Source organism: Phyllobates terribilis, unplaced genomic scaffold (assembly GCF_046119375.1).
Source record: "Phyllobates terribilis strain yellow unplaced genomic scaffold, ASM4611937v1 Scaffold_5__5_contigs__length_657084704, whole genome shotgun sequence".
Classification (NCBI taxonomy): domain Eukaryota; kingdom Metazoa; phylum Chordata; class Amphibia; order Anura; family Dendrobatidae; genus Phyllobates; species Phyllobates terribilis.
Genome location: NW_027362765.1, coordinates 147,401,897 through 147,427,847, shown reverse-complemented (window position 1 = coordinate 147,427,847; position 25,951 = coordinate 147,401,897). Strand labels below are relative to the sequence as shown.

The 25,951-nt window shown below is 48.8% G+C and overlaps 1 protein-coding gene across 1 annotated transcript in view; it reads right to left on the bottom strand.

Moving 5' to 3' along the window:
• The window catches only part of MRC2 (mannose receptor C-type 2), a 135,398-nt gene that overhangs the window by 49,195 nt on the left and 60,252 nt on the right, over positions 1–25,951 (bottom strand). Inside the window, exon 6 of the mRNA XM_073683147.1 lies at positions 6,532–6,669. Within this exon, the coding sequence (XP_073539248.1) occupies positions 6,532–6,669 (138 nt within the window). The remainder of the gene's footprint in view (positions 1–6,531; positions 6,670–25,951) is intronic.

Below are 25,951 nucleotides of genomic sequence, written 5' to 3'. Positions count from 1 at the left end.
ACACCATTACTGACCCACTGTCAAACCGGTCATGCTGAAGGATGTTGCAGGCAGCAGATCGCTCTCCGCGGCGTCTCCACACTACATCACGTCTGTCACATGTGCTCAGTGTGAACCTGCTTTCATCTGTGAAGAGCACAGGGCGCCAGTGGCGACTTTGCCAATCCTGGTGTTCTGTGGCAAATGCCAAGGGTCCTGCACGGTGTTGGGCTGTGAGCACAACCCCCATCTTACGACGTCGGGCCCTCATACCACCCTCATGGAGTCGGTTTCTAACCGTTTGTGCAGACACATGCACATTTGTGGCCTGCTGGAGGTCATTTTGCAGGGCTCTGGCAGTGCTCCTCCTGTTCCTCGTTGCACAAAGGCGGAGGTAGCGGTCCTGTTGCTGGGTTGTTGCCCTCCTACGGCCCCCTCCACGTCTCCTGGTGTACTGGCCTGTCTCCTGGTAGCGCCTCCAGCCTCTGGACACTACGCTGACAGACACAGCAAACTTCCTTGCCACAGCTCGCACTGATGTGCCATCCTGGATGAGCTGCACTACCTGAGCAACTTCTGTGGGTTGTAGAGTCCGTCTCATGCTCATGTGTGAAAGTACAACCAACATTCAAAAGTGACCAAAACATCAGCCAGAAAGCATTGGTACTGAGATGTGGTCTGTGGTCCCCACCTGCAGAACAGCTCCTTTATTGAGGGTGTCTTGATAATTGCCAATAATTTCCATCTATCGTCTATTCCATTTGCACAACAGCATGTGAAATTGATTGTCAATCAGTGTTGCTTCCTAAGTGGACAGTTTGATTTCACAGAAGTTTGATTTACTTGGAGTTATATTCTGTTATTTAAGTGTTCCCTTTATTTTTTTGAGAAGTGTATAATAGTTTGATCCATCATTCCACAGAACACGTTTCCACAGCTCCAAAGTCCAGTTGTGGCAGTTTTACACTATTCCATCCGATGCTCATTATTGTGCTTGGTGATGTAAGGCTTGTATTCAGATGCTTGGTCATGGAAAACCATGCCATGAAGCTCCCAATGCACAGTTTTTGTGCTGATGTTATTCTATAGTAACATCAGCTATTGAGTCAGCAAAGCATTAGCGACATTTATGTGCCTCAGCACTCGGTGACCCATCTCTGTAACTATATGTGGTCTCCAATTCAATGACTGTGGTTCCTGAATGTTTCCACGTTTGCTCAAATTATTCCAATAGTCACGTCCCTCTTCCTGAAACTTTATTTTACATATTTAGTGGGCATCTATGGGACAGCCTTGGTGGGGAATTTTGTTTCTCTTTTTGGGGAAATAAAACAGAAAATCATATAGTACTTTCAGGCCCATATCATACATTTTTTGGGTTAAGTTGTTTGCACAGTTCAAAAAGTAATGACGGCTCACTTTTTTTGCACTCATCAGCATGGACCTCTGGCTGTAGCAGCACCTGTACTGCCCTGATAACTACCTTGCAGACAGCAGCAATGCTTTTCCTAAATTTTTCTCATCTGCATAGTTACAGATAGTGAACAATTGGTCTATACTACCCATATATGCAGATATAGAGGGACAGTGGTTTATGGGTTGTGCACAGTGATACAATCATGTCCTACAGGCTATATCCACCTTGCACGTCTCCATAGACATTACTGTAAATGTCCTCTATTATGGTGCAGCAGGAGCGGGTACAATGTTTGACATAAGGAGACATCATTTGTAATAAGGGATTTTCTGTGTAATACTGCATTTGCTATATTTTGGTAAATTGGCTTGCAATGGTGAGCATTAGCTATGAAAAGGCATATATCTGAATATCTGGGGTCTGTGAGGCACCATTATCAGAATCATTTCTCAGTGAATTTCCGCTTTATATGAATTTCCAGTTTCTGTCTGAAGATTGCCACCTCAGCAGGGTGCAAGGAAAGTGACGTTATACCCATCCCGAGAGCGGCCAACTGAGAAAGAAATGCTGAACCCCTGCTAAGCAATGTTGTATGTGATTGCATCAGATACTAAATTCTGCTCACACTCAAAAATTCAGCATTTGGGTGGCCAGATCATGATTTAATAATGTGTAAGACTTTCCCATGAAATCACCTAAATGGTCTGTAAAGAAATATTGGGAAAACATCCAGAAACAAGCATCAGTGCATTCGGCCAATTTTTTTTTTCATTGCTAATGACTATGGGCATGACTTAAAACCTATAAATAAATTAGGATAAAAAAATCCTACAAGACTTTCTTAAAATGTATTATTAAATGTATATATGCAATATATTCATTTGCATCTATGTTCATTCTGGAATTAAAGGAAACCTATTATTAAAAAAAAACTACCAGTTTTATTTGAGAAATTAAACAAAAATCACCCAAAAATATATAATTTTTTAGATAAATCATATCTAGATGTTTCGTAAATACGATTAATAAAAAAAAGTTAATTTGGTAAAATCCTGGCATGTGTCCCCCAACCCACCATGGCACCACACACTGCTGCGATCGCAAGACCTTGTAACTCTGCACTTACTTACCGATATATACAGTACAGACCAAAAGTTTGGACACACCTTCTCATTTAAAGATTTTTCTGTATTTATATGACTATGAAAATTGTACATTCACACTGAAGGCATCAAAACTATGAATTAACACATGTGGAATTATATAATTATCTCTGGGAACTCCTTTAAGATTGTTGGAAGACCATTTCCGGTGACTACCTCTTGAAGCTCATCAAGAGAATGCCAAGAGTGTGCAAAGCAGTCATCAAAGCAAAAGGTGGCTACTTTGAAGAACCTAGAATATAAGACATATTTTCAGTTGTTTCACACTTTTTTGTTAAGTATATAATTCCACATGTGTTAATTCATAGTTTTGATGCCTTCAGTGTGAATGTACAATTTTCATAGTCATGAAAATACAGAAAAATCTTTAAATGAGAAGGTGTGTCCAAACTTTTGGTCTGTACTGTATATTTATACATATACACTATATATATATATATATATATATATATATATATATATATATATATATTAATGGGCAAAACTGTTGGCACTCTTGAAATAGTTTAAGAAAATGAAGTATTTCTCCCAGAAAATTATTGCAGTTACATATGTTTTTTTATGCACATTATTCATGTTTATTTCCTTTGTGTGTATTGAAACAACACAAAGAAACAGAGAAAAAAGGCAAATTGGACATAATTTCACACAAAACTCCAAAAATGGGCCAGACAAAATTTTTGGCACCTTTCCAAAATTGTGATAAAAATATCAACAATCTCAAAGTTACAAGTCCATCTCCAGAGATCTTGATGTTCCTTTATCCACGGTGCGCAACATAATCAATAAGTTGCATCCCAAGGCACTGTAGCTAATCTCTCTGGACGTGGACGGAAAAGAAAAATTGATGAAATGTTGCAACGCAGGATAGTCCTGATGGAGGATAAGCAGCCCCATCAAGTTCCAAAGAAATTCCAAGCTCAGGGTGCATCATCACGGCTCCCGGCTCAGGGAACATCAGTGTCAGCACATACTATCAGTAGACGTTTGAATGAAATAAAATGCTACCAAAGGAGACCCAGGAGGATCTAACTGTTGACACAGAAACATAAAAAAGCTAGACTGCAGTTTGCCACAATGTACGTGAGTAAGCTAAAATCCTTCTGGGTCTTGTGGGCAGATGAGATCAAGATAAAGCTTTTTGGTAAAGCACATCATTCTACTGTTTACCGAAAATGGAATGAGGCCTACAAAGAAAAGAACACAGTACCTACAGTCAAATATGGTGGAGGTTCAAAGATGTTTTGGGGTTGTTTTGCTGCCTATGGCACTGGGTGCCTTGATTGTGTGCAAGGCATCATGAAATCTGAAGATTGCCAAAGGATATTGTGCCGCAATGTGGTGCCCAGTGTCAGAAAGCTGGTGTTTGCATCCTAAGTCATGGGTCTTCCAGCAGGACAATGACCCCAAACATACTTCAAGAAGCACCCAGAAATGGATGGAAACCAAGTGAAGGAGAGTTCTCAAGTGGCCAGCAATGAGTCCAGATCTAAATCCCATTGAACACCTGTGGAGAGATCTTAAAATTGCTGTTGGGAGAAGACACCCTTCAAATATGAGAGACCTGGAGCAGTTTGCAAAAGAAGAGATTTTTCCAAAATTCCAGTTGAGAGGTGTATTGTTGATGGTTATAGGAAGTGATTGATTGTAGTTATGCATTCTAAAGGGTGTTTAACTCAGTTGAGGGAGCCAACAATTTTGTGCAAATCTTTTTTGGGGTTTTGTGTGAAATTATGTCCAATTTGCTTTTTTTCTCTGTTTTTTTTTGTGTTGTTCCAATACACACATAGAAAATAAGCATGTGTATAACACAGAACATATGTAACTGCAATACTTTTCTGGGAGAAATACTTATTTTTCAGGAACAATTTCAAGGGTGCCAACACTTTTGGTCATGACTGTATATGTATATATATATATACAGTGCCTACAAGTAGTATTCAACCCCCTGCAGATTTAGCTGGTTGACACATGCGGAATTAACTTGGCATTGTGACATTTGTACTGTAGATCAGCCTGGAAGTGGGAAATGCACTGCAGCAAATTTTTTTTTTTTTTTTTTTTTTAAAACGTTAAAAGTTAATTCAGAGTGTCATTTATTATTCAACCCCTCAAGCCACAAGAATTCTGTTTGGTCCCCCTAAAGTATTAAGAAGTAGTTCAGGCACCAAGAATAATGAGCTTCACATGTGTGGATTAAAGATCTCTTTTGCCAGCCTTTTCTGACTATTTAAGACCCTCCCCAAACTTGTGAACAGCACTCAGACATGGTCAACATGGGAAAGACAAAGGAGCATTCCAAGGCCATCAGAGACAAGATCGTGGAGGGTCACAAGGCTGGCAAGGGGTACAAAACCCTTTCCAAGGAGTTGGGCCTACCTGTCTCCACTGTTGGGAGCATCATCCGTAAGTGGAAGGCTTATGGAACTACTGTTAGCCTTCCACGGCCAGGACAGCCTTTGAAAGTGTCCTCCCGTGCCGAGGCCAGGCTTGTCCGAAGAGTCAAGGCTAACCCAAGGACAACAAGGAAGGAGCTCCGGGAAGATCTCATGGCAGTGGGGACATTGGTTTCAGTCAATACCATAAGTAACGTACTCCACCGCAATGGTCTCCGTTCCAGACGAGCCCGTAAGGTACCTTTTCTTTCAAAGCGTCATGTCAAGGCTCGTCTACAGTTTGCTCATGATCACTTGGAGGACTCTGAGACAGACTGGTTCAAGGTTCTATGGTCTGATGAGACCAAGATCGAGATCTTTGGTGCCAACCACACACGTGACGTTTGGAGACTGGATGGCACTGCATACGACCCCAAGAATACCATCCCTACAGTCAAGCATGGTGGTGGCAGGATCATGCTGTGGGGCTGTTTCTCTGCCAAGGGGCCTGGCCATCTGGTCCGCATCCATGGGAAGATGGATAGCACAGCCTACCTGGAGATTTTGGCCAAGAACCTCCGCTCCTCCATCAAGGATCTTAAGATGGGTCGTAATTTCATCTTCCAACAAGACAACGACCCAAAGCACACAGCCAAGAAAACCAAGGCCTGGTTCAATAGGGAAAAAGTCAAGGTGTTGGAGTGGCCTAGTCAGTCTCCTGACCTTAACCCAATTGAAAACTTGTGGAAGGAGCTCAAGAATAAAGTCCACATGAGACACCCAAAGAACCTAGATAACTTGGAGAAGATCTGCATGGAGGAGTGGGCCAAGATAACTCCACAGACCTGTGCCGGCCTGATCAGGTCTTATAAAAGACGATTATTAGCTGTAATTGCAAACAAGGGTTATTCCACAAAATATTAAACATAGGGGTTGAATAATAATTGACCCACACTTTTATGTTTAAAATTTAATAAAATTCAACTGAGCAACATAACTTTTTGGTTTGTAAGATTTATGCTTCTGTTCATAAAACCTACTCTCGTTTGCAGTTTGAAGGCTCTAACTTATTTGCATCTTATCAAACCAGCTAAATCTGCAGGGGGTTGAATACTACTTGTAGGCACTGTATATATATTATAGCGACATCTCGCATTCTGGTGGTATATGGTGCAGTAGAGGTTTGTAGGAGGGTGCCGAAGTTCATTGTCAAGTTGGTCATTTATTTACTGGAACGCACCATTATTATTTTTTTTATGACTCATATTTAAAAAAAATATGTAGTTTGTTTACAACAAATTTTTTTAAAATAAAGCTAATAACCAGTTTGTGGCGATAAGTCCTCTCTAAGATGGCCATACACATGAGTCGCTACTAGAGATTTCTGAGAGTGGTTTATCCCCCAGTCCCTATTGAGGATACATATGCATGCTCAATGGAATCTAGTGTGCATGTGTAAGGGAGCTGTGAGGAGTAATAGCTCTGAAGTGCATATTCAGCAGAAATGGTGCAGAAACTCTGCAGTTTCAAAAGTTCACCGGAAGCTCTTCGTGGGAACATAACTTTTAATTTCATCAGACTCTTTCATCATACTCACCTATAGGGGGAAGATTCTTCTTGGAGCTTTTCTTGCATGCGTAGGGTAGAGCATTATAGCAATTTCGGGTCTGCCAGGCACCAGACATCTCAGAACGAACCACTGCACAATTTTCTTCTTCCGAATTGCTTGGCTGATCTACAAAAAACAGTAAAATATAAAATAAAAGTAAGAAGATGAAAGATAAAATTATATAAACATAAATATACAGTATTTCCGTGGAGAAAAATGAAGAAATCTCGTAGAAAGATTGAAATAGTATTCCAAGAATTATTCAATGAATGGATCTCTCAATTAATAAAGAAGACAACTGCATAATTAAAATAAATCTAGCTATACACATTAGGTGGCTGTTGGCTGAACGATGCTCTAGCCAATTGTTCAACCGGCATCCATCTCTCCCATACATAGGAGGGCTTGCTCGGCCAAGTGCTTCTGTGTTCTCTATGAGAAAGTCGCCGGCTGACATGTTGGTCAGTGGCTTATCTCCAGGAGGACAATATGACCGCCAGTCCGAAATCAGCCATACCCAATTAAAATCTCTTCCAACCATCAGTCTGCCAGCATTACCATGCAAATTAGACTGTCGACTGAACCCATCAATATCTGTGGTTTCTGCCTTCATTAGTCTAATGTGTATAGGGGCCTTAACTGGGAAATTTAAATCTGTTTCCAGTCAATTTACTCTGGAAATATCAGCTGCTAGTCACAGAAACCAGATGCATGTGGTCCTCTGATCACCACCAAAATCAGACCCATGTAATCCGCTGATTGCCAGAGACACCAATCCAATGGTGATGCTCAGATTGCCATAGGAACCAGACTGAAGATGACCATCTGTTCATCACAGAAACCAGACCCATATGATCCTCTGATCACCACAGAATCATCAAACAAACCAGATGATCCTCTGATCCCCAATGTCAGGACTCTGAATGTTTTGTTTTCCTTTAGGACATTTCTGCCCTTTTTCAAGATGGCGTCTTCTGTAACATGTGCCCTTACCTCCTGCCCTTATAACTCCACCCCAGCCTCTAGTCCAGTGCTAGAGTATTTTGCCTGAGATCCTCCTTCTGGTGACTTCCTGGCTTTCTGCATGCTCCTGAAGTTCTGCTGCAATCTCCTGTTCCCTGAGAGCCTGCTTCATACTCTAGTTTCCAGCATTTCTCGTGTCCCTGGCTGTTTTGTGCTTGTTCCTCTGCACCTCTGCCCTCCATATGCTTTGGCTCTCAAGTAAGCTGCTCTGAGTTCTCACTCTCCTTATTCGGATGGTCGCTGAGCACGGGACTGGTCTGCACTGTCCAAGACTTTTACCCGGGCCTCTTTGATTGCTTCTGCATTGTATGGACTTGCTGATATATACATATATAATGGTGAACCAACCTTGCAAAGACTCATTATTCTGTGAACTTAAGACTTTGAGATTTCTCTGCATTTTTGTGTAAAACACTGTGTGCTTTAATATAGACTTTTCACCTATAAACTGTGTACTGTTGTGTCTTGCTCCACGCAAACAGTCTCTTTAGTTATACACTATAATTGTTACAGTATACTCTAGCTACTTTAGGAGACTGCTGGAGCAATGACTGCAGAAAGCAAGTTAGAGCAGGTGTACACCATAATTAGAACTCTGCAGAAAGATGTGGAAGGTGCGCAAAAGAGACTTGGAGGCCTTGAGCACAATCAGCAAGTGTTTGGACAAACTTTACAGGACTTAAGTACCCGTATGGCGGCTCAGGAAAACAAACTTGCTGGCTTGGAGTCCCAATATGGACGAGCTTTCCAGGACTTAAACACGCAAATAGCGGCACAAGTGACTTTACCCTCTGGTCAACCGCCACCAGCCAGTCCACCTAAGTTGCCACCATTCAGGTTTAATGGTGATCGTGACAAATTTCGCGGCTTTGTGAATCAGTGTATGCTATATTTTGATGTGCATGTGTGGCACCCCAGGGGGTCTGGTTGCCACAGTGGTAGCAATACCATGTCTGAGAGCAGGCAGGAGTTTCCTGGTCAGGAGTGCTTTACATGCATCACCTCCTGCCCCAGGCCAGGAAGGGGAGGATCCTGCCCTTTATAAACTGGATCTGGGGCGGGGTAAGTGAGTAGTTCCAGAGACAGGGACAGAGCAGCAAAGCAAGGAGCCCTGTAGGCAAGACAGGAGCAGAGAGCCAGGGACTGGAGCGATTAGAGCTCGTCCTGGCTGGAGACACCACGAACCGGACACCGGAGTCCGAGGCTGTGGGGATTATACGCCCAGCAGCAGAAACCACACGGCAGGGGATTTCAGGTCCTCTGGCCATAGGAAGCTCGGAGGCTCAGCCACACGAAAGGGACCGGTACCGCCACAGAGGAGCGAGGAATACCAAGGGTCCAAGTCGCCAGCCATACGGGTGAGCACCACACGGTACACTCAGGGATGTGGGCTACCACACGACTACAGCAGGGTAGCCAGAAAGAGTGCAGTCAGAACGGCAGGCCTACAACTTCACCTGGCCAGCGGAACTCTTAGTTTGCTCTCAGACCGGCCAGGCCTCCACTGCTAGCCAGTACTCCCAGCGGGACCTTAATAATTGCCATCAGTAAAGGCCCTGAACTGCACTGCCAAGACTCTGAGTCGTTACTACTGCTCCCGTGCACAACCACCACCATCATTCACCTGCGCTGCCCTGAAGCTACACTCTTCCTGTGGGGAGTTATACTACACTTGCTGCGCATATCACCAGCTTCAGTGGACTGCTCCGCAGTGGCGGTTCTCCATAACCGCAATCCACAGGTGGCGTAGTCGGACTATACATCACCTATACACATAGACTGCCACTGGTTTGACCGCCCTGGGTCACGGACCAGGTCGCCGCCACGGTGACTACAACCCCCAGCATCCAACAAGGACCGGTTACGGGTCCCCCCGCACTGCCCAGGGGGCGCGTCAACTTTGGCGTAGTCGGCAGGATTACGTGCCCGCTACCACCGGGTACTGCGCGCCTTCACAGACTGTGTCGCATACCGTGGTGAAGATTTCCTGCCATCTGCTGCCGTTTTCCCACCATCTTCCGCCATTTTCGGGTCGCCGCGCGGGAAGAAGAGGGGCGGAACCGCTGAAAACGCGCGAAGTGCAAAGCCCCGCCCCACGCACTGACGCAGCGCCAGGTCCTGGAAGGAGCCACAGCGGGGGCTGACGTCAGACGCATGCGACGCCAGGTCCTACAAGGATACGATCGCCTGCGGAACTGCGGCCTACGGAGGAAAGGAGAAGGAAGGTAGGCCACGGTTCACTAGAGGGGAGGAAGACGCTGGATATGGAGGGAACTTCCACCGCCAGCGCGGCCGCTGCCGCAGTGATGCCATTCACCATGCCCTACATCCCAGGAGCGGCGTGGCTGCCCCAGTACTCAGGGGAGTCGTACACCCTGAGTGACTTCAAAGAGAGACTAAATAGCCTGTTCAAAGTATACCCCCTGTCCGAGGAGCAGAAAGTGAGCATCCTGATAGGCCAGTTGATCGGCGCAGCCCAAAGAGAGGTGAAATCCTGGTCAGTCAGAGAGAAGGGAACTGTAAAGGAGATACTGGCCCGTCTAAAGGACACTTTCGATACCCGCACCACCGCAGAGATCAAAATGAAATTTTATGGGTGCAAACAACAGGCACAGGACAGTATACGGGACTATGCTTTGAACTTACAGGAGGCGCTGAGAGCCATTAGGCAGGTGGACCCTGACAGTGTACGTGATGAAAATAGACTGTTAACAGAGCAGTTTATTGAAGGTCTACTGTCCAGCGCCCACCGAACCCAGTTGCGCATAATGGCCCTGCAGAACCCTGACTTAGACTTTGCCCAATTTAAGGACAGAGCCATCCGGGTGCTCCGAGAACCAGCACCAGGTGGCGCCACAGCTCACAGGCGCCCAGCTATCACTTACCACCAGGAGGTGGCCCCCTCATCTGCAGAGCCTGTAGGAGCTGAGGTACAGGTTCTGGACAATGCCCCGTCTGCAGACCTACACCATCAGGTCCAAGAACTAACTAAAAGTGTAGCCGCGCTAACCAAAACTGTACAGTCTTTGCAGATTTCTCCCCAAGGAAAGATCCAGCTGGCTTCCAGCCCGGAGGACGTCCCGTGGCGCCGACAGAAGAGGATTCCACCATTGAGAGGGAGGAACAGCGACCGCTACGACCAGGACGGACAACCCATCTGCCGCCGCTGCAACCAGCCAGGACATTATGCAAGGTACTGTCATTTAAACGGGCAAAACCTGGGGCAGAGGGCCAACCCCCAGGCATAAGACCACCAGGCCCACCAAGCTGGCGAGACAAATATGTGGGAGGACGACCGGTCCTACCTGTCATGCTGGACGGCTTTCCAATGAGCGCGTTGCTGGACACTGGATCCCAGGTGACCACCATCCCCTACATTCTTTTTAAGCGGTACTGGAATGACTTTGATATTACCCGCCGTCCAGACGAACATTTGAGCATTTATGCCAGCAATGGTCAACCCGTGCCTCAGGTGGGGTTCAAGGAAGTGACCATAAAAGTTGGCAAAGTCGAACTGCCAGCACAAGGACTGATTATTGTCGACATTGATCGCCGAGAAAGTCATCCCATGATAACTTTAGGCACTAATGTTATTGAAAATTGTCTTGCAGAGATAATTGTCTTATTGCAGCAGGTTGCGGAAACCGCCAGTTCCAGCCAGCAACGGGTTCTACAAAGGGAGATCAGAGCCCTGATGAAAAGGCAGCAGGTAGAACTATCTGGTGGTGAAATTGGTAATGTGAGGATGAGTGACCCATTCCCTATCGCCATGCCCCCAAAAAGTGAAATGATGATTTGGTGCCAGGCAGCTATAGGCCTAAGGGGTAGAGCTTACCAAGCCATGGTGGAACCCGTCTACTCAGACAGTAGGCCCACCATTTTGACAGCCCGGGGGGTGGTTGATGTCCGTCATGGGAGGGTACCCATCCGCATCCTGAACATTGGGGAAAGAGAGATACATTTACCGCGCTATGCCACCCTAGCCAAACTGTTCACCGTCAACCAAGACTCTATAAAAGCAGTGGAACCCTTGCCTCTATCTCAACCCAAGGAGGATAACGGCTCCAAGAAACACATGGAGGACTGGTGGCAGAGGCTGCATGTAGGTACTGACTCCACTCCCCCACACCAAAAACAGGGAGTCTACCGGGTGGTTCAGGAGTACGAAAGAGTCTTTTGTAAACATCCACTTGACTTTGGGTGAGTAAAGGGGGTAGAATACCATATCCCCACGAGAGACCATCCACCCATCAAGGAAAGGTACCGGCCTGTTCCCCCTGCACACTACCAAAATGCCAAGGGAATGTTACGAGAAATGAAGGAGGCTGGGGTAATAAGAGACAGCTGTAGCCCCTGGGCGGCTCCACTAGTTCTTGTAAAGAAGAAAGATGGCACCATGAGAATGTGTGTAGATTACAGGAAGGTCAACCGCATAACACACAAAGATGCGTACCCGTTACCTAGAATAGAAGAGTCCTTAGCTGCATTAAAAACTGCTAACTTCTTTTCCACTTTGGACCTTACTAGCGGGTACTGGCAGGTTCCTGTAGCAGAGGCAGACAAGGAGAAGACTGCATTCACCACCCCGATGGGCCTCAGCGAATTTAACTGTATGCCGTTCGGACTCTGCAACGCCCCAGGGACCATCCAGCAGCTGATGGAGTGCTGTTTGGGACATCGGAATTTCGAGACGGTCCTGCTATACCTGGACGATGTCATCGTGTATTCCAAAACATACGAGGATCATCTGGAGCACCTGGCAGAAGTGTTTGACGCCCTGGCAGGCTTTGGTCTAAAGGTGAAGCCTTCAAAATGCCATCTACTGAAACCAAAGGTACAGTACCTGGGACATGTGGTGAGTGCTGACGGAGTGGCTCCCGACCCCGATAAAATTACAGTGATTAAGGACTGGCCGAGACCCTCCAGCATAAAGGAAGTGCGGCAGTTCCTCGGGTTGGTAGGCTACTACCGAAGATTCATCCCCGGTTTCACCAAAATGTCAGCTCCTATGCAGTACCTCCTGATAGGCCAGTCCAGGAAGGCCAAAAACCAGAAGCCGCCCTTCAAATGGGACAAGCTGGAGGATGAGTCCTTCCACCAGCTGAAGATGGCCCTCAAGGGGGATGAAATCCTGGCGTACCATGATTACGGCCAGCCTTTTATTCTCCACACGGACGCGAGCAACATCGGGCTAGGGGCGGTGCTGTCCCAGATCCAACAGGGCAGAGAACGGGTAATCGCTTATGCCAGCAGGAAGCTCCGGCCTACTGAGAGAAACCCTGAAATTATAGCTCCTTCAAGCTAGAGTTCCTGGCAGTGGTGTGGGCAGTTACAGAATGCTTTAAACATTACCTTGCCTCTTCCAAGTTCACCGTGTACACGGACAACAACCCGTTGACACACCTGGACACTGCAAAACTTGGTGCCCTGGAGCAGAGATGGATGGCCCGCCTATCCAACTATGAATTCACCATCAAGTACCAGGCTGGGCGCAAGAATGCCAACGCAGACGCGCTGTCCAGAATGCCCCACTTGCCGGACGGGGGGGGGATCCGGAAGAGCTGGAAGAGATAGAGATCCCCGCCTTCCACCGTCATGGGATCACTCAGTGCTCCCACTGCGTGAAGGACAAACACTCTGCCGCCAAAGAAGCCACATTTAATCCCTTGCCCCATCACGGCTGGCCAGAGACGCAAGACAGTGACCCGGCCATCCGCCTGGTGAAGGAGTTACTGACACAGGCTGATGCCCGCCTTGATCCAGATGCTCCGGAGGAAGCCAAACAGCTGTGGAAGGAAAAGAGCAAGCTGTTCGTCTATGGAGGGAAGCTGTGTCGGAGACATGTCAATTCCCGGACACACGAGCTGGTCTGGCAGGTGGTGGTCCCAAGACGGGACGTGGCTATGGCCTTGGAAGCGTACCACGATGGAGCGGGACACTTCGGATGGAAAAAGCTGGAGGTCCTGCTGCATGAACGGTTCTATTGGGTTGGCATGAGAGGAGCCATTGAGAGGTGGTGTCGAGACTGCGGCCCATGCAACCTGAGGAGAAAAGACCGTACCAGTCAGAGGGCTCCCCTGCAGCCCATCATCACCAATCAGCCACTTGAACTGGTAGCCCTGGACCATGTGAAGCTATCTCCAAGCAGGTCAGGCTACGTCTACGCCCTCACCATCGTAGACCACTACTCCAGGTTCCTGGTGGTAGTGCCGGTCAAGGACCAAACGGCTCAAACAGCGGCCAAAGCGTTCCAGCAGCATTTCTGCCATCCACACGGGTATCCGGAACGTGGCTGACTGATCAAGGTCCAGCCTTCGAAGCGGAGGTCTTTCAGGAATTCTGCAAACTGTATGGCTGCAAAAAGATAAGGACAACGCCCTATCACCCCCAAACCAACGGGCTGTGTGAAAAGATGAACCAGGTAGTGATAGACCTGCTGAAGACGTTGCCCCTGGAAGAACGCAGTCTGTGGCCTGAAAAGTTGCCGGACCTAGTGGACCTGTACAACCACATCCCGGTGAATTCCACCAACTGCACGCCTGCTTACCTGATGAGAGTAAGGCCTGGTAAACTGCCCATTGACCTGGATATGGGAGTCCTGACACCAGAGGATGCCTCACCAGATGCAGACTGGGATACTGAACGACAACAGCAGTACCACAAAGTACAGGAAAGTGTTGAGAGGAGTCTGTCTCAAGCAAGACAAAGGCAAGAGCGGGCCTACAATCAACATGCACCTGCTGTTCCCCTGGCACCTGGAGAGCAAGTCCTAAAGAGAAAAAGGCGGCTCCATAAGTTGGATGACCAGTGGGAGAAAGAACCGTACACCGTACTACCATCAAGTCACGAAAACCCTAAGGTGTACCTTATAAGTAAGGATGGAGGGGAGACGACAGCAACAGTCTCCAGAGACCACCTGAAGAAATGTCCCGAGCAGCTGCAAAGTGCTGAAGAAGACCAAGATAGCCCTCAACTCGCAGAGGAAAGGGAAGAGATGGTCAGTACAGTACTCAGAGAATTTCCCCCGTCCTGGACACAAATAAATAATGCCATTGTTGTGCCCGTCCTTACATTTCTCCAGCCAACCCCTCAAGAGCCTGCAGAGGATTCAGTAGAGCTGGAAGAGCAATTGGCCCCGGAGGCAGAAGATTCCTCGACAGCAGACCAGGAGAATCAACCCTCTGCTAGTAGCGAACCTGTCGTGCCCATGGTAAGTCAAAGGACATGTAGGAAGCTGCCCAACCTACCAGTAACACCTCAAAATACCTGTAGTGCAGACACTAGTGAGCCCACTACACAAGGGGTAGAAACTAGGGACCCAGAAAGGACACAAACAGGCAGTGTGTTGCGTAGGTCCACCAGGAGGACCAAGGGTCAAATACCCGCTGGAGAATTTAAATTTGATATATATGCCTGTGTATTGTCACTGTTGAAATGTTCAATGTTTGTTGCCTGAGTACTAATTGTGTTATTCTAGTTACCCGACAGGGTTCATGGACTGGCAGGTTATGGACAATGAATAACCGGAACTGTACCTTGTAAATAGTTGCACTTGTAAAGTGCCCCTTTTGTGCCAGACCACAGAACAAAAACCAGTGGAGGTGGCTGAAGATGTGGTCCAACTCCGGATCATCAATGCCCTGTAGCCACCCCAGGGCCTACGTTGAGGGTTTGGGACGGGTCCCTCAAAATGCACCTTGTTGGGTGAAAGGACACCTGGTTACGGATGATACCGTGACCTTAAGGACTAAACTGCCTGTAAATATGTTAATATGTTGATGTTATTGCTTATTACCTGTATGTCTTATAAAATGTGTTTAGTCCCGGATAACTAAAATTTACTAGGGGGGAGTGTGGCACCCCAGGGGGTCTGGTTGCCACAGTGGTAGCAATACCATGTCTGAGAGCAGGCAGGGGTTTCCTGGTCAGGAGTGCTTTACATGCATCACCTCCTGCCCCAGGCCAGGAAGGGGAGGATCCTGCCCTTTATAAACTGGATCTGGGGCGGGGTTAGTGAGTAGTTCCGGAGACAGGGACAGAGCAGCAAAGCAAGGAGCCCTGTAGGCAAGACAGGAGCAGAGAGCCAGGGACTGGAGCGATTAGAACTCGTCCTGGCTGGAGACACCACGAACCGGACACCGGAGTCCGAGGCTGTGGGGATTATACGCCCAGCAGCAGAAACCACACGGCAGGGGATTTCAGGTCCTCTGGCCATAGGAAGCTCGGAGGCTCAGCCACACGAAAGGGACCGGTACCGCCACAGAGGAGCGAGGAATACCAAGGGTCCAAGTCGCCAGCCATACGGGTGAGCACCACACGGTACACTCAGGGACATGGGCTACCACACGACTACAGCAGAGTAGCCAGAAAGAGTGCAGTCAGAACGGCAGGCCTACAACTTCACCTGGCCAGCGGAACTCTTAGTTTGCTCTCAGACCGGCCAGGCCTCCACTGCTAGCCAGTACTCCCAGCAGGACCTTAATAATTGCCATCAGTAAAGGCTCTGAACTGCACTGCCAAGACTCTGAGTCGTTACTACTGCTCCCGTGCACAACCACCACCATCATTCACCTGCGCTGCCGTGAAGCTACACTCTTCCTGTGGGGAGTTATACTACACTTGCGGCGCATATCACCAGCTTCAGTGGACTGCTCCGCAGCGGCGGTTCTCCTTAACCGCAATCCACAGGTGGCGTAGTCTGACTATACATCACCTATACACATAGACTGCCACTGGTTTGACCGCCCTGGGTCACGGACTGGGTCGCCGCCACGGTGACTATGTAGAACGAGCAAAAAAGCTTGTAAAAGAACTTCAACATGACGTTTCAAGGATGGAGCGAGACTGCCATCTACTGGCCAGAGACAGTAAAGCAGAACCAAAATATACAAAGGAAGTTGCAGGGAGGGCAGATTCAGAGGCTGGACCCGATCAGGTGACTTCCAGGAAGGAGTTCAGAGAAACCTGAGGGGTCTTTGGCGCCAAGCAGCAGAGAGGAGCAGACGTGCTCCCTGCGTCCTGAGAAACCCCGCGTGACAGGCCAAATCCAGAGGCCTGAGAGGTGCTCCAGCCGGGCACCGGTAAAAGAGCTCCGGATCCCTCACAGTTGTGACTCGAGTGCTGTGCCTGCTGAGGATCCTAGGAACCTGATCGCGGTGGTGAGTGAGTTCGCGGAACCCGACGTCGGCCGCCGACAGACGAGGCCTGGACCCCCCTATCCAAGGCTCGAGAGACTGCCCCCAACAGCCAAGCAGAGAGGAGCTGCATACGTGAGCATGGCCGTCACTTCCACTGCTCACCCACGGTACCGGGGACAATTGGGTTTAAGTACTCAGGTTGGGAGGGGGACGGTTGGGGCTAAAGTAGCACAACGTGATTTAATTGAATTCATCTGGAAAGAGACTCACGGCCTAGCGGGAATAACCGGTGACCCCCGCTAGGGCCAAATTCACGGTTAAAGAACTTGTGTGGTGCTTCTCATGCTTGAGGGCATCACCTTACTTTAAGAGACTGTGCCTTATTTTAAGAGACTGCGCCTTACTTTGAGAAATTTCGTATTTTTCTGATATTTCAAACCACTGTTCATTACCCTTGTTGCTAATCCCTTGTTTCAGTATACCTGTTGTATAAAACTGTTTACAAACATCTCTGACTGTTCTCGCCTTGTGTCTCTGTGCGTTGCATTCCGGTACCTGCCTTACATTTGGCGTAGTCGGCAGGATGCAACATTCAGACGCAGAGATGGCGGATCAGTCTGTGGCTGGGTCCGGCCGGAGCCATATACCCCTGGGGGTTATGCTCAGCCATCTTCCCAAGTTTACGGGGGATGGCATGTCACTTTGGGACTGGGCAGAAAGACTGAGAAGTATGCTACGTATGTATCCCCTTGACCCTCTAGCCCAGGCGGAGCTGGCCCTCCTAACCCTTGATGGAGAGGCCCGACAGACTGTGATGTACCGCCCACCTGGGGACCGTGACACCATGGATAAAGTGATAAAAATTCTAGAGGACATGCACGGTGACACTACAGATTTGGGACACTTGCGCTTACGGTTGTTTCAGCGGGTCCAAGGGGAAAATGAGACAGTAAATCAGTATGTTAATGCATTACAGGAAGTGACGGCCCATATCACTAAGAAAACTCGAGATGGGAACCGAGGACTGGGACCATTGGATGAGGTGTTGCGTGACCAACTGATTGCTGGCTTGAAAGACCCTTCCCTGAGGCAGATCCCGAAGGAACGGCTGCGATTGAGCCCTGATATGGGCTTCCTGGAGGTAGGGGCTAAAGCTAGAGTCCTGGAGAGAGAAGTTCCTGTTCTCAAAGCCACTGTTAGAAGTCATGAGGCAATTGCTCCTGGATTCACCAACCAAGAGCCTGATTGGGTACGGGAAATATGTCAGGAAATTCGAGACATTCGGGGTGAGCTGAATTCTATTAGGAAGACTCCTACTGCCCCCTTGCCGACGGACCGTACTGCTCAATGCGGACGGAGACCAGAACGAGAAAGACGTTCCTATCCGGCCCCAGCACGACATGTACCCGACCTATCGGCAGAACGAGGACCGGAGTGCTGGACCTGCGGAGGTAGGGGGCATATCTCCAAAGACTGTCCCAACCGAGAAAGGAGGAGGAGGGGACAGCCGTTAAACTAAAATGCCCCACGGTTGTGGAGCATACCGTGGGGTCTCGAGCTTCAGAGAGTAGAAGAGGGAGCTCTGAAGACATTGTCTCCGAGAGGCCCATTATCTGGGCTGAATTCAATGGGCAGCGGATCCGCTGTTTGATGGACACCGGGTCTCAAGTGACCACTATGCCTGAGACATACTTCCAAAGTCACTTTCCTGAAGTCGCTCGTTCCTGCCGGGAACCCACTGTCAAACTGGTGGCGGCTAATCAACTACCTATCCCAGTAGCGGGAGCAGTATGGATGTCCGTGTGGGCATGTGGAAAGGACCTCGGTCGAAAAGGGATTGTACTGACCACCGGGCCCGGAGGCGATGGGCCCATTGTAACTCTGGGCATGAATGTGCTGAAAGAAGTCGGACAGTTCCTGGCTGAGGGCTGCAGCAAAAACAACTGGACCCGCGCCACTCAAGACCCAGCTAACAAGAGAGTGTTCCAGCACCTCGTGCGGGTCAGTCAGATTCAAAAGTTGCCCACTACCTCCCAGTACCTTGGTAAGGTATCGATACCGCCCGAAGCCACAATGACACTGCCGGTGGGACAGACTGTACTCACTTTGCCGGTGCTGGCATATGTGTCCTTAGAGGGCGTGGACATTCAAGTTGAACCAATGGAGGGAGAAGAAGCGCCCTCTGGACTCCTGATTGCTCGAACTCTGGCCACCGTGCGGCACGGTCGAGTACCCGTGCGCTGCATCAATTTAAGTGGCACCAGTTTACAGTTGTTGCCCCGACAAGAGGTGGCGCGAGTGTGCGTAATGCCGGAGGCCCTTACTAGAGCTGACGCTATAGGGCTGGCACCTGTGGAAGGAAAACCATGGACCCTAGAGGTGTCCCTCAATAGCCAGGAACATGGAAGAGAACCGTTGGCTGGACGCCACCTCCTGGAAGAAATGGAAGCTAACCTGACTGAGTTTTCTGCTGGACAAGTAAGGCAGATCGAACAACTTCTATCTACAGCGATATCAGGGAGTGTTTGCACAGCATGAAGATGATTTCGGGTGCACTCGGGACATTCAGCACGAAATACCCACCAGAAATACTGCTCCCATCCGAGAGAGATATTGGCAGATCCCGCCTCAAATGTACCAGGAGGTGAAAGAGCTGTTGGCCCACATGTTGCGGAACGGTGTGATCCGTGAAAGCCAGAGCCCCTGGGCGGCTCCGATCGTGCTGGTCCGAAAGAAGGACGGTACCTTGAGATTCTGCGTACACTATCGGAAGCTGAATGCCTGTACAGTGCGGGACTCCTATCCACTCCCCCGAATCGAAGAGTCTCTATCTGCACTAGGGAGCGCCAAATTCTTCTCCTCCCTCGACCTGGCCAGTGGCTATTGGCAGGTCCCAGTAGCTGAGAAGGATCGTCCGAAGACAGCTTTTGTTCTCCCTATGGGCCTGTTTGAGTTCAATCGAATGCCGTTCGGTCTAACAAATGCGCCAGGAACCTTCCAACGGCTGATGGAGAGATGCTTGGGGGACCTCAACTTTGAAGCCACTTTAATATATCTGGACGATATAATTATCTATTCCGCTACGTTTGAGGATCATCTCCGCCAATTGGAACAAGTGTTAGAACGGCTACAAAGGCATGGCCTGAAAATTAAGCCTCGTAAGTGTCGTCTCTTCAAACGAGAAATTGAATATTTGGGGCACACTGTGTCCAGTGCAGGGGTGCACCCCACTGCGGAGAAAGTAGCTGCCATGCAGAAGTGGCCCATGCCCGCCAATCTAAGGGAACTAAGGGCATTCCTGGGGCTCGCTGGATACTACCGCAGATTCATTAAAGACTTCGCTAAGATTGCGAACCCGCTCAATGAATTGCTGAGAGGAACAGCTGGGGGAGCCAAGCGGCAGCCCATTCAGTGGGGCCCACGACAAGAAGAGGCATTCCGAGCATTGAAAATGGCGCTAACAGATGCCCCGATTCTGGCCTACGCTGACTTTTCACAGCCGTTCATGTTGTACACTGATGGAAGCTTGCATGGGCTGGGAGCAGTGCTGGCTCAAGTACAAGGAGGGAAAGAGCGAGTGATCGCGTATGCCAGCCGGTCACTCCGAGATACGGAGAAGAATCCGGACAACTACAGTTCGTTTAAGCTGGAGCTACTGGCACTGGTGTGGGCCATGACCGAGAAGTTTGCTGAGTACCTGTCAGGGTCAGAAGTGCAAGTGCGGACAGATAACAACCCTTTGGCCCACTTGGAGAATGCCAAACTGGGCGCGTTAGAACAGCGGTGGGTCGCAAGGATGTCCAAATTCCAGTATAAAATCGCCTATCGGTCCAAGGCCCTGAACACACATGCAGATGCCCTGTCCCGGGTCACTCAGGTGGGGCCGAAGAAGGACAGAGATGAGGAGCTCGAAGGCGACGAGATCCCGGATTTCAGCCAGTTCGCCGCTGCTGTGGTCGACGCCCAAGAGAACAGAGGGGAGCCGAGGCCCACTCAGATTCTGGGCCGTTCAAGAGACGAATGGATACATCTGCACCAATCCGACCCGGAGCTAGCAAAGTTGAGAGAATGGGTCGCCCTTAATCAGAGACCTGACCAGGAAACCAGAGCCGCTTCACTTCCAACTACCCTACAAATCCTAGGCCAGTGGGAGAGGCTCCTCCTGAAGGACGGCTTGCTATGCCGAAGAATCCAGCTGCCTCGAGAGTTTGATGTGACCTGGCAAGTGGTAGTTCCAGGAGCGCTAGTAACACAGCTAGCCCAAGAAGCTCATAGAAGAGGTGCTCACTTCGGAGTAGAAAAGACCTTCCGGTGGTTGCAACGGCTGGTGTATTGGCCTCAACTGCGACAAGAAGTCGAGGGGGTCTGCCGAACATGTCGCCAGTGTGAGTTGAACAATCCCCCGGAGCAAAGAGCTCCCATTCAGACCATCCGAACTTCTGCCCCCTTGGAAGTCTTGATGATTGACTACTTGATGGTAGGAACTTCATACAACAGTTATGGACACTGTTTAGTCATGACTGATCACTTCACCAAGTTTGCAGTAGTGACGCCCACTAAAGATCAGACGGCAGAAGCCGCAGCCAAGGCCATCTGTCAAGATTTCATCCGGATTTATGGGTGCCCGAAGCGAATACATTCTGACCAGGAGGCCTGCTTCCAAGGACGAGTGATGGATGAGCTATACCGCATCTATGGCATCGACCGTTCCCGGACAACGCCCTACCACCCGCAAGGGAACGGTGCATGCAAGCGCTTTAACCGAACCCTGTTGCAAATGTTGCGAACACTGGAAGCGGACAAAAAGATGAAGTGGCCCGAATTCGTGTCCGAGCTGGTGTGGGTGTATAATAATCGAGTTCATGCAACCACCGGCTACACCCCCTACTTGTTGCTGTTTGGAAGAAGTGGCCGAGAAATCACCGAACTGGAGCTAGACTCAGAAGACCCCGGTCCGGGCAGTAGCCCAAGTACCTGGATTCGAGAACACCAGCGTCGACTCCATACCGTGAGAAGACTGGTTGCTCAGAAGTTTCAGGAAGTAGAGCATGCAGTTCGGCCCCCGACCACAGGTGGATCGCTTCAGCCAGGAGACCGAGTGCTGGTGAGGGCTAAACGATTTGGGAGTAAGCTGGACCATCGTTGGGAGGCAATACCGTATCGGGTGATGAAGAAGGTTCACCCAGACAACCCCGTCTACGAGGTTAGGCCCGAAGGGGATGACGCCGCGACATCCAGGGTGTTGCACCGTAATATGTTGCGACCTTGCTCCTCTGAAGCAGAAGTCTGTAACAGGGCTGGGCCCTCAGACGTGTTAGCTGAAGTGCCACATACAGGAACCTTGGGGGATGAAGAAGGATGGGCCACAATGCAGTTGGGCCCGTCAGAACCGTTGGTGCCACTCCCAAGTGGAAGTCAGAATGAGTCAGGAAATGATTTGCAATCCCCAGTAGTTGATTCCTCGGATCTCCCGGAGTCTCCTCCGCAAGAAGAGCCCCGCAGAACTGAGCGGGCTAATGCCGGAATTCCTCCTAACCGGTATGCTCAGGAAGAGTTTATCTGGTCTCGAATCCAACAGAAAACGCAGGAGTGTTCCCAACTCCTGTCTGAGCTTGCACTGCCTGGAAGGAGACATCAATTCTGCGAGGAGTCCACTCGCCCGAGGACTGGCGAGCAAAAAGGAGGGAGGAATGTAGAACGAGCAAAAAAGCTTGTAAAAGAACTTCAACATGACGTTTCAAGGATGGAGCGAGACTGCCATCTACTGGCCAGAGACAGTAAAGCGGAACCAAAATATACAAAGGAAGTTGCAGGGAGGGCAGATTCAGAGGCTGGACCCGATCAGGTGACTTCCAGGAAGGAGTTCAGAGAGATAAGAGACCAGCGCGCCAAACCTGAGGGGTCTTTGGCGCCAAGCAGCAGAGAGGAGCAGACGTGCTCCCTGCGTCCTGAGAAACCCTGCGTGACAGGCCAAATCCAGAGGCCTGAGAGGTGCTCCAGCTGGGCACCGGTAAAAGAGCTCCGGATCCCTCACAGTTGTGACTCGAGTGCTGTGCCTGCTGAGGATACTAGGAACCTGATCGCGGTGCTGAGTGAGTTCGCGGAACCCGACGTCGGCCGCCGACAGACGAGGCATGGACCCCCCTATCCAAGGCTCGAGAGACTGCCCCCAACAGCCAAGCACAGAGGAGCTGCATACGTGAGCAGGGCCGTCACTTCCACTGCTCACCCACGGTACCGGGGACAATTGGGTTTAAGTACTCAGGTTGGGAGGGGGACGGTTGGGGCTAAAGTAGCACAACGTGATTTAATTGAATTCATCCGGAAAGAGACTCACGGCCTAGCGGGAATAACCGGTGACCCCCGCTAGGGCCAAATTCACGGTTAAAGAACTTGTGTGGTGCTTCTCATGCTTGAGGGCATCACCTTACTTTAAGAGACTGCGCCTTACTTTGAGAAATTTCGTATTTTTCTGATATTTCAAACCACTGTTCATTACCCTTGTTGCTAATCCCTTGTTTCAGTATACCTGTTGTATAAAACTGTTTACAAACATCTCTGACTGTTCTCGCCTTGTGTCTCTGTGCGTTGCATTCCGGTACCTGCCTTACAACTACAACCCCCAGCATCCAACAAGGCCCGGTTCCGGGTTCCCCCGCACTGCCCAGGGGGCGCGTCACATGCTGACCGTTTTCCTACTGATCGTTCTAAAGTATTGTGTGTAATTATGCTGCTGACCTCACGAGCGCACGCCTGGGCGAATCCGATGATCGAGTCTCGTGATCCACGGTTAAATGATTTGGATGAGTTCTTGGTCGCTATGGCATTAATGTTTGATGACCCTAATCGCCGCGCAACTGCTGAATCTTCTTTATTATCTGTACACCAGGGTAAACGCTCTGTTATTGAATATGCGACTGAATTTAGGAGATTAGCGGTTGATACTAATTGGGACAGTTATGCACAATTGCCTATTTTTTAGAAAGGTCTGTCTAGCATTGTGAAGGATGAACTAGCCCGTTCAGAGTCACCACAAGAGTTAGAAACGTTTATACAGCATTGTGTACGCATAGACATTCGCCTTACTGAGCGTAGACAGGAGAAATTGGCTGTATTTAACCGTATGTCTAATTTTTCCTTTCCTCCAAAAGAGCCTTCAGGTAAATCATCTCGGGAGGTAGAGGAGGTGGCCATGCAGATTGATTCTGTGCAGAGGCGTGAGAGTAATGCGCGTCGGGACCACCATCTGCGAGAGAGGCTATGTTTCTACTGCGGTCAGTCAGACCACTTCCTAATCAACTGTCCTAAGCGGCCTAACAAGGTGCTAGCAGCGGTAGGGGAGTATGATAATTGTGACGATGAGTCTGACATCTCTGAATGTAGCCTGCCATTAAATGCTGTATTCCATTCTCTTTCTATGACTACACCTCCCAGGGAGCTGCAGGAAAAGAACTCTCACTGTTCTCTCCCTATTAAGATTCTGTGTACAGGGCAGTGGATTTCCAGTGCGGCTATGATTGACTCTGGCGCAGGGGGCAACTTTATGGACATTACTTTCGCCAAGGAACATGGCATTGAGATACAGTGTAGAGCCTCACCAATTGCCATGGAAACAGTGGATGGGTCACCCTTAGTCTCTGGGCCTGTGGATCAGGAAACAGTACCCCTTGAAATTTTGTTGGAGCCTAGTCATCAGGAGCAACTTTCTTTTCTATTAATTTCTTCTCCTCATTTTCCTGTGATTTTAGGCATCCCTTGGTTGCGTGCTTGGAACCCGATTATCAACTGGGAGACCAAGGAGATTACCTTCCCGACAAGGAGCAACTCAGCGATTACAGAAGCCGTTCCCGAGTCCGGAGATAAAGAATCTCCTGCACAGGTTTTTTCTTTACCTTCTGTGTATAAAGAATTCTCTGATATTTGTGACCAGAAAGCAGATCAGCTTCCTCCACATAGGCATTATGACTGTCCCATTGAGCTGCTTCCTGGGGCAGCTATCCCTATCAGTAATGTATACCCTTTGGCGGCACCTGAGCTTCAGGCCCTGAAGGAATATATTGATGAAAATCTGGCTAAAGGCTTCATACGCCCTTCTTCTTCGCCAGCAGGGGCGCCTATATTTTTTGTGAAGAAAAAGGATGGGACCCTGAGACCCTGTATTGACTATAGGGCACTTAATAAGGTAACCATAGGGAATTGCTATCCTTTGCCGTTGATTCCCGAATTATTGGGGAGAGTTCGTCATGCCAAGATATTCACTAAACTGGACCTTCGTGGGACTTATAATCTGGTGCGTATTCATTCCGGTGATGAATGGAAGACAGCATTCAGATGTCGGTATGGACACTTTGAATACCTCGTGATGCCCTTCGAGCTTTGTAATGCCCCTGCAACGTTTCAACATCTTGCTAATGACATTTTTAGAGATCTATTAGATCAGTTTGTGGTGATCTATTTGGACGATATTCTAATTTTTTCTGACTCTCTGCAGGAACATGAGGAACAAGTCAAATCTGTTTTGAAACGTCTGATAGTTCTCTATCTGTATATCAAGCCGGAGAAATGTGAGTTCCATCGTTCTGAGATCCAGTTTTTAGGTTATATCATCTCTCCTCAGGGGCTGAACATGGAATCTGGTAAGATTCAGGCAATCCTTGACTGGCTGGTACCTAAGAACGTTAAAGAGGTCCAACGTTTTATCGGTTTTGCAAATTTCTATAGACGTTTTATTCAAAATTTTTCTGATATAGTTCGGCCCATCACTTCCTTGACCAAGAAGGAAAAGCCCTTTAAGTGGTCATCACAGGCTCAAGAAGCTTTTGATCGGCTTAAGACCCGTTTCACCTCCGCACCGCTGTTGATCCACCCAGACCCAGGCCTTTCATTGTGGAGGTGGATGCTTCTGATAATGCTTTGGGGGCTATTCTCTCCCAAAGAACTGGAGAGAAGAGTCTGCTACATCCTTGTGCTTTCTTTTCCCGTAGACTTACCTCAGCAGAAAAGAATTACGATGTGGGAGACAAGGAATTGCTGGCTATTATTGTAGCTTTCAAGGAATGGAGGCACCATCTGCAAGGAGCCGCACAACAGATTGTAGTATTGACTGACCATCGCAATTTAGAGTTCCTTAGATCCGCTAGATGTCTTTCTCCTTGGCAGGCTCGTTGGAATCTATTTTTAAATCAATTTAACTTTGTTATTTTGTACTGCCCAGGTTCTCATAATGGGAAGGCTGATGCTTTATCCCG